We start from the raw sequence: 10000 nt of genomic DNA, 5'->3' as shown, positions 1-10000 counted from the left end.
TCATTGTCCAACGCTTGTGACAAACTGAATAACATCTTTAATATCATTTTTTATGTCCTATCTTTTATGTTCCTATCAACAGTTACTTTCCGTGTCTCGGTCGACCAGGGTTGATGATATTTCGGTGAAAGACAGATTACACATTAAATAAAAACAAAGTTGTTGTCTTTGACTTGTTTCCTTGATCTTGTTGACTTTCGGGTTGGAATTTCCTCTGACCCACTCTTGGTTTCGTCGTCTTCTCGTGCAATCAGTGCTCTTTCTGTTGGTGTTGTGCTGTCACCTTGATCTAATGCCAACAGCATTGTTTTTTTGTACCATTCTTCTTCAACCCTAATCCCTCTTCCACATCCACACATGCTATTCCAGGATTCCCTCTGATACCACAGTTCCATTCTCAATGCCAGAATCAGTAAAGTGGAAGGGCAGAAGATCTTTAGAATACCAGAAGCAGTCGTATCTCTTGACAGGGTCGTTAGCCATGACGTCCTCCTGGAGTTTGATGACAGAAAATGGGCATGGTTTGTTTGCCAGTTCTTTTGGTGAGTAGCCATGTTTGACTGCTGCAAATTCGCCAACTTTCATCATCTTTGTTTCTCTGATGCCTGATTCTGGTGTTCTCTTCCTGGTAAGCAAATTCTGTGACATTACCACTTTGAAGTTTAGAGAAGTCAAAATAGCTCTGTAGAGCCAATGTCCTCCTCGTAGGCATTAATATTGGAAGGGTACCTGGCCGGTCTTTAGTACTCATGTTGCGCACACTTTGTTGGCGGGCACTTTGACCATACTGCTGCCTCCATTCCCTCAGCTCAGCAATAGCCACCGAAAAAGTTTACTTATTGTCAATTTTGGCATCTTGGGTAAGTCTTCAAAGCTAATGGAACAATGGGGTCTGCTATAGCAGCTTTTGCTTGAGGTGAAATAGTTGAAGCTACATTGTGACAGCCTTTTCAACAGCTCTCGAGAGGAAGAGGAGAATCGACGAGCAAATTCAATCACCTGAGGGGTGTCTACAGGTCCTCCCCTCATCTCAGCAAAGAGATTCTCCACAAGCAACGTAATTAGTAGACTGTGAAGGTAGACTGTGGAGAGGTATGTGGGGTTCACCTCAATTAACAAGTAGTTCAGTTCATTAAGCACGTCTATCAGCCTTTGAATGTCAGACATCGTTTGGACCACTTGGTTGACCTCGGAAATCTGAAAAATCTTTGGCCTCTCTAACAGGTCTGAATTCAAGTGGGCTTAATTCCATCAGAAAGTGGATAAACATCACGTTGTTCTCCTGGAGAATGAACACCAAATGTTTTCAGAAGAACTAACAAGTAATTGAGAATTTCTTTCACAGGTTGCATACTTGTAACTAGTTTCAGTTGAGCCCTGCTTGAGTCAACCACAAACAACGAATTCCCGTCACTACAGATTCCAGTCGGCTGAATGAAGCTTGCAGTTCCTTTCCTTCCATCAATGGATCCAGCTTAATGGCCTGTTCCGACAATTAATTTCCCTAGATTCAACATTGAGTGATTTTATCTTCATTTCACCAGTATCCGTGAAAATGACTGTCTTGGTGTTGGATGCACAAATCCCATGTGCTGTTCCGCAGGTTGCTGAGCCATTCTTTACAATCATCTTCGGTGATGGTTTGGTTGAAATCTTACCGTACTCTGCCAAAATGAAAATGCCTTCATTACTTGGACAAGGTGATGTGATGACAAGGTCCTCACCAGTGAAGGCTAAACCTGTCAATGGGGCTGAATTTAAGCTGATGTCAAAAAGAATTGTACCAGAAATAATCAGGCCATCACTGCACACCCGACAAACAGCTGCAGCGGTACATCTTTAATAGGGGAAAAGCACTCAAGGGAAGGTCTATGCAGATTTATGTTGCATTTAAGAATTTCAAGACCGGTTTCATTGCTGACGTCATTGTTTTTATTTTCTTCAATCCACTTCTTAAGGTTAGCCACAAGCTGCGCATGTTTTGGTCTTTTTCCAGAGGGTGAAGCACTCCGTTTTCTCAGAGTAGTCTCAAGTTGTTTGACGTTCATCCGGATTGGGTTAAGGAGCATTTTTCCCTCTAGGTCAAGGACAGCAATCCTACCTGCTGTGCTTTCTGCAACAATCACAATACCACCTCTGTAATCCACTGACATGGGCAGATGCAACCCCTTCACCAATTCTACAACATCAACAGGGTAATGAAGGTGTGCAGATAAAAGGGCACCTTTGCCAGAATCAACAAGCAAGATTTTTCCATACGGACCTACGCATAAAAAGCCAAACAGATGTTGGAGATTTGAGGACCCCTTTCTTGTTCCCTATTTCTCGGGAACCAGTGTTTGGACAATGACCTTGTGAGAGCTGATTACCTCCAACACCTTCTTGCTGCTGATTTCAAGAAGTGTGTCAACATCCATTCTATCATGATTTTGTACTGCCACGACATGCAAACAATGTAGTTGCTTCTTCACAAGTGGGTCTTGCTTAAGAGTGCTAAGTAGCACAATGTTAATTCAGGAGCCACTAACAAGCAGAAACCAATTTGACAGTTGTTGACAGTAACTCTTGCCCACATGAACAGCACTGGGAATGCAGGTAATGAGTGACGTTTGTGCATCTTGCTGACCATCTGCTTTGCGTCAAGCAAATTTTCTCTCAGTTCTCGAGATGTGCTTATTTGAACTTCCTCTGCCTGTCCTGTCGACATAACAGGATTCGAAGCACTGTAATTCTAAAACTTGCTGAAAACTGGAGGTTAGAGAGAAAACACATAGTTTACAGCAAACGCGACAGCAAGCACAAACGGAAGACACAACTGACAGGCTGCTGGCAATGAGCAAAGTCGGCAAACGGCAGCAAGAATGACCATGTGACCATTGTTTTCCCGCCATTAATCAGATTAATTACGTTTTCGGTTTACCCTTGTAAAGAAAGACAAAAGAAAGATGGAAAAACGTTGAATTTTAAATTCCATTTATTCCCTTGTAAAGAAAGACAAAAGAAAGATGGAAAAACGTTGAATTTTAAATTCCATTTATTCCCTGATTTCATTTTGGGTGAAAATTGGGACTACAGTCTACTAGTCAACAGTGGAGCCCGGAGTCTTAAAGTAGCTGCTATGGAGCCCTGGAGCCCCGATTTTTTTTGGCCTTGGATCCCTGCTGCCCCACTTTTTTAGGCCCGGAGCCCTGGAGCTCTAAACCCCTTTGGAACCCTGAAATTACATGTAAAGTTCACACATATGCCTTATGTTTACATATGAGGACGGGCATTACTAAACCATGAAACAGCGAAACAGCGAAACAAAGCACTAAAACACCGTGTACAAATGTATGACCCCACCATACATTGAATAGTAACCAACAAAGGATAGATTTGAGATTAAATATGATTGTTTTAGGCCAGGCCTAAAACGTTATTAGGATTCGGATTAAGACTGTGATTAGGAGCAATAACGTTTTAGCCTTAATTAGGCCTAAAACAATGTTTAATCTCAAATCCAACCTTTGCCAGTTAGTATTTAATGTATGGTGGGGTCATACATGGTGTTTTGGTGCTCAATTGTTTCACTGTTTCATTATTTCGCTGTTTCACTGTTTTTCATTGTTTCCCATGAGGACAAAGATTATTCACAAAGTTAACATTTCTGCCTATCACCTAAGTTAGTAACAAACACCAATGTACATGTTTATGTGGATGACCTGAAAACACTGACCCCTGGTCCATGGACTAATCTCATGGCCTACCCAAATGGACTACCCTACAGTAGACTAAATCTAAAAAAATACTATTTCAAATTAGTAGTATTGAATGAACTGAATTGATTATCTACTTACTAAAGAAGAATTGAACCAGTCTCACTTCACTTACATGAAGTAATCAGCCATCACATTCAATTATCAAAAGCTACCCTTTTTAAAATGGGTGCTTAGATGTAAATACTGGCGACCAACGTCGTTTAAAATGTGTGTTTTAAGGCTTAGCACTAATTGTAACTCTGCTTACAATCAATAGTATATTCACATGAAATTGCATTAATGGCATAGTCCATCGGGGCAGTCCATGCACTGGGGGTCAGTGTTTTCAACTCTCCCTGTTTACCTTGACAGCAATAGGAATAAATGAAGAGTTTGTAATTGATATCTTCAGCCATACCCCTCGGATAGCACACTGCTTAAATTTTGCCAATGATGCTGAAACACAACATCAAAGTTAGCAACTGTACCACACATCTTGTTTCTTAAGAAAAGTCAAACAGAAGGGGCAAGTGGGGTGTATAGTTGAAGGTGGTAGTTCCTCCGCAGTGATAGAGAGGCTATATATCTAGTCCACGGCAAGGGTTCCTTCAAGGGGGCCAGTCACTGGTGACCATTCATACATCTTTGTAAATCAGTGACCAAAAGCAAAGAGAAAAAGGAAAGAAAAGAAAATTGGGTCAAAAAAAAAAAAAAAACCAAAAGTGTATACAAGTCAACTTTGTTTGAGTCCTTGGTGTGGCATTTTTAATGCGAAATTGCTCAGGTATTTTTGTAAGGGGCCCAGCACTTAAAAATAAAAGGCAGTGATATAAACGAATGACTTTAAAGAGTAAAAAATAATCCTAATGGGCTTATCAACTTGAATATCAAGTGCTTGTTCTTGGTCTTGTGACTCAATGAATCTGGTGATTGTAGAATTAATGAGTCCCTCCGGGTACTTAAGCTTGAAAAAGATCTCTTTCAGCTTATCACATCCAGCAGCAAAAAGATCAGGTGAAGATGAGAGTCGATTAATTTGCACGATTGGACATGATAGTAGTGAGAAGAGATCGTTTGTACCTATTGTCCACATGGCTCTGGTAATGGAGAAGAAGGCCTTTATCTGTAATATAGTCCAGTGTATATACAATCAAGTAACTGCTTCTTTGTGTGCCTATAGTTAGATAGCATGTGTTTTGGGGTTTGCAATAAACTAGTTGGGCTTTCATGAACACACACTTCAAGTATACTTCATGCTGACCGCGACGTGACTTATATATCAAAGACCAGGACCACAAAGAAACAGTTGGAGCCTTCGAGGATACTCCAGGAAAGAGATCCGAAGGGACACGGTGAACAATAACAGTACACCGCACCAGCCGCCATCTTGGATTTGGAGAGTGCCTCTCTTGGAACAGAACAATTACTTCGGCCATACCCTGACAAAGAAGGGATTAAAACCAGATACACCTACCTGGGAGAGTTTATACCCAACCTGGCTGCCTGGCTCTGATAAAGAAGAATGCAGAATTTGTGTGGGAAGACACCAAGATACTCGAAGCACTGGAGGCCGAGGTGAATGGTAACATGACACTGCAGTACTTTGACCCACAGAGAGAAATCACTATCGAGTGTGATGCCAGCCAAAAGGGCCTGGGTGCATGTCTACTCCAGGACGGCAAGCCAGTCAATTTCTCATCTAGAAGCTTGATTGACGCAGAAACGAGATTGTGCAACCTGGAACGCGAGATGGTTGCTGTCTCCTGGGCGGTCAATCACTACGACAGTACGGTAAGGACGAAGATTCAAGATAGTCAGCAACCACAGTCCATTACAACATCATTAAGAGAGACATAAGAGACACAACCACCCGGCTGCAACAACTTTCACTGCGATGTCAAGGCTACAATTTCACGATCGAATATCAGAAGGGTGTTAAGATGCACATATCCGACTGCCTCTCAAGGTGTGTGCCGCCGCCACCGCCGCCCAATCAAGGACCAGTATTCCCAGAGAACAGCCAAATTGGGATATTTGAGGTCACCGCTGCAAATGAAGCCGACAACCACAAGATCCGATCAACTCAAAAGAAAGATCTAGTATTCAAGGAGCTAGGGCGCCTATGCCAAGAAGGATGGCCAGAACACCGTAATCAAGTGTCCGAGTTAGCCACAGCCTACTGGGATTACAGACATGATATTGCATTCATTGATGGGATCCTTGTGAAGAGGATCACGTGTCAGCTGAATGAATCAAATTTCATCAAAAGTAGCCTGCACAACACACCGAAAGTGAAAATATGGCGTAAAATCGTGTGAACCGGAAATAAAACCTGTGCAAGAAATTTGTCTTTATCTCGAGATTTTGCTCGGTGACCTATCTTGATTTTTGGCATACACATATCATTCACGATGGCACTTCAAATGAAAAACTTTCGGGGAATTAAGTTATCTAGTACAATTTCCTGTAAACCATAAAATGCCCTTTTTTTCTATGTATCTTAAATTCTACTCGATAACTTTTGTCATACTCTCTAAGAAGTTAACAAGAATTTAGGGAGATTTCCAACAAAGAAATAAAAGCAGTAGGTTACCGACTTAGTTTTTCTGATAACTTTCGAAAACTGAAATATAGAGGGCCTTTTTGTGGACCTGACAGGTTGCTGTGGTAACAGGTATGACATCATAAGTGCCCCTAGAGCATTACCCAACAATAGTATTGCAAAGATATTTATAGTTTGCTTACACTATGAAATATCCTTCTTTGGTATCTTTCGTTTCACAAATACTATATAGCAACGAAAAACCCTTTCCAGCCTCCTTAAAGGGGTAAGAAGTACCATTGAAATTAATGAAAGCTGCATGTTGTTGAAAATTAAGGACCCTCATGGTAGAATCAACACTACTTCTCCGACTGCTCAGCCAAGGTTTAATTTTAATTTTTATAACTAAATCATAATTTAGACTGGGAAAATACATACATATATATATAGCTTGCCTCATACATGTAGAATCACCTCTGATACAAACTTGTGTGAATTACTTTACCATTAAGTGAAAAAACAGCTTCAGCATGAAGTTATCTCTGTGTAAACTGGACTTTTATCAGTCCTCTGCATGCTCCTTTTGTGATGAAATAGATCAGATCTAGCCCTTAACGTCACTTTTGTATATAACTTCAATTATTCTGAGATCTGGGCAGAAGATACATGTATGAAATGATTCGGTGATCAACATGTCAAGGTTGAAAAACCCTCACAAAAAGATATATTGTTCAGAATACCAGAATGGCACACTGTTCTAACAACAGTGGTTCAATAATTTTGTACAAAAAGTAACAGTATATAATCACAAAAACTTACAAACCAATTTCTTTTCAAATTCTTCCTCATCTTTACACTTTTCTTCATCTGTATTTATTGTAACACCACCAAATCTGAAAACCACAAGATCACTCACTCCAAACATTCATGGTTATAACATACTAAACATAAACGTATTGTTTCCCAATAATTTTTTCAAATGTCTGTTTGATGTGGTACAGAGTACTTTGAAAACGTTTGTCCATAAGGGCTATGCCACATTCAAAGGCTAAATGCTTGTGGATAAGAATTTAATATTACTTTGGTGGGGGTGGTTAAGGGGGATCTTCATAAATTGACTGTTTCACATTTCACATTTCACAGCCAATAAAATGGTCATTTCACGTTTCACGAAAAAGAAAAAAATAACTTTTTTACTAAACAAATTTTTATGTTTGTTAGCCATAAAGAAACTCATCAGAACGGTTACATCGGGAAGCAACCTTCTAAAATGATTTCCAAGCTAGTCAGTTGGCCATGTCAACCGACCAGCAAAGTTGTCTAGGTTAGCAAGGCCACGTGTCAGAGGCTCATGTTTCATTGAATCATGCAATCCAGATAAAGTTGTGGGCATGCAGTACTAAAAGCGCTAATCCAGAATCCGGAACAAAGAATCCAGAACCGGAATCCAGAATCCGGAAAGCGGGAAATGAAAACCAGAAAACTTATACCGTAGTTACACTGTACTAAAACAAGGAATGACCCACAATGACCTACAATGATCTACAATGACCCACAATGACCCACAGTGAACTACAATGACCTACATGTGTAAAATGAGCTACAGTGACCTACAGTGACCTACAGTGAGGTACATTACAAGCTAAAATTAGCTAATGACCTACAATGAGCTACAATGAGAGCCCTACAATGGTATACAATGACCTGAAGTGATCTTAACAATAAACTACAGTGATCTACAATGACCCACAATGACCTACAATGACCCATAATGAGCTACAGTGGCCTACTTAAATGGCTTGCAATCAACGAGAAAGACAAAGAGGATCAGGGTGAAGAGTTTGGTGAGCGGAAAACATCCATTGTGCGTTGTCACGCAACACTTTTAGTCCATTGCATGACAGCTCAAATGACGACAGCAATTACGCACGTGGCCTTGAAGGCAGAAACAAACTGCAGAAAGACCCTTGCATGGTTTTCCGTTGTTTTAAAGCTAAAATGAAACAAATATCAAGGCTTCCCTAGGCAACGATAAAATCTTAATTAAAGCAAGAAAAAATGAAGAGAAGATTATAAAATTAATAAGTTATTCTTCCCACAGTGTTTTCTTTGGTTCACAGTGCACAATGAAAAATTTCAACTTGCTCAGCAATGAGGTTTTGATTGGTTCAAAGCGCACAGAGGAATGTTCTTAACCTTTGTACTGTAAACATGCTGCAGTGCCCTCGGACGGAGCTGTAAATTATCTTTTATTTTGGGTGTTACTAAACACAGGAACGGAACGGAGTATACCAGAATACACCGGAATATAACTGAATGAGGCAGAATGACACCCGAATGAGACGGAATGAACAAGAATGGTATCGGAATATACCGGAATGACACTGGAATGAGGCGGAATGACACACAAATAAAGCGGAATATACCGCAATAAACCGGAATATGCCGGAACAAGTCTGGAATAAAACCGAATGACACCGGAATGAGATGGAATAAACAAGAATGGTACTGGAATATACCAGAACAAGGTGGAATGACAACAAGGCAGAATAAACCAGGACACCAGAATCAAGCTGATTAGCGTGGACCACAATGACAAGGAACAAAAAGTAATTTTTATCATTCTAGACTGTGAATGAATAAGTGTTGCAGAATAGAGAGACTGACAAAAAAAACAGTTTACATTAAAGTAAAAAGGCTTGGAATGAGTCACGATATGTTCTCACAAATATTAATTCTTCATGTAGATATATTATCAACGATTGATCTTTTTTCTGTGCTTCTGACTTCTTTCTTCAAACAAGGAAACACTGCGTTCAGGTTCGATGGCATTATTGCCAGCAATCGGGAAGAAAAAAAGAGTCTTCTTGTCGTTTGTGTGAATCTATATTTCCGTATATCTCCATCACGTGTGGGTCGTGGGAAGCAGGCAAGCAGCAACACTAATTAGTTTGTGGTTTGCTGCACTTGATTGTGATTGGTCAATACACAACTGACCTGTCAGAATGAAATAAAACTGTTCACAGGTTTTCTGACCCGCACACTGAAAGCCGCCTCCGAGGTCCATAGACAAAAACAATATTAGAATAACATTATGTTTCTCTTGCTACTGTATTTGTTCACGAAAAAAATGTTACTTCCACAACAAATAATTATTCATTTAGCGACGGACATACCTGTCAAATTTTTCTTGTGATCAAAGTGTTCCAAATGTTACAAAAGGCAAAAAACACATGCAATTCCCTTAGGGAATCATGCGAGCGAAAATTGGTCAGCGCTAACTAAAACGGCAAATTTTGGCATTTTCAGGTTCATTCCGGTATATTCCACTTTCGTTGGGTGTCATTCTGCCTCATTCCAGTGTCATTCCAGCATTTTCTGGTATATTCCGGTTTATTCCGGTATATCCCGTTCCGTTCCTGTGTCAGTAACACCCTTTTATTTTAGCTCATTACAGGTCATTAGCTTATTTTAGCTCATACTGCATGTACCCCATTGTAGGTCATTTTAGATCATTGTACATGTAGGTCATTGTAGCTCATTGTAGATCACTGTGGGTCGTTGTAGGTCATTGTAGATCCTTGTAGCATTGTAGGTCATTGTAGGTCATTCCTTGTTTTAGTAACTACACAACTTATTCACTGGATAACTCAATTTATTTCGCTTAGCCTAGTGTTTATCCACTGGATAGCATTATTAAATCAACCTTTTGAACAATCAA

At 40.1% G+C, this 10000-nt stretch overlaps 1 protein-coding gene across 1 annotated transcript in view; it reads right to left on the bottom strand.

Annotated features, from left to right (window-relative positions):
- Positions 1 to 10000, bottom strand: part of LOC138045711 (uncharacterized) — a 37735-nt gene that overhangs the window by 24899 nt on the left and 2836 nt on the right. The window contains exons 2-3 of the mRNA XM_068892299.1: positions 7099 to 7172; positions 4102 to 4193 (exon numbers count right to left, since the gene is read on the bottom strand). Of these exons, the coding sequence (XP_068748400.1) occupies positions 4102 to 4193; positions 7099 to 7172 (166 nt within the window). The remainder of the gene's footprint in view (positions 1 to 4101; positions 4194 to 7098; positions 7173 to 10000) is intronic.

The sequence above is a fragment of the Montipora capricornis genome, chromosome 4 (genome assembly GCF_036669925.1).
Source record: "Montipora capricornis isolate CH-2021 chromosome 4, ASM3666992v2, whole genome shotgun sequence".
NCBI lineage: Eukaryota > Metazoa > Cnidaria > Anthozoa > Scleractinia > Acroporidae > Montipora > Montipora capricornis.
Note: the sequence above shows the minus strand (reverse complement) of the source record. Positions and strands in the feature narration are given on the sequence as shown.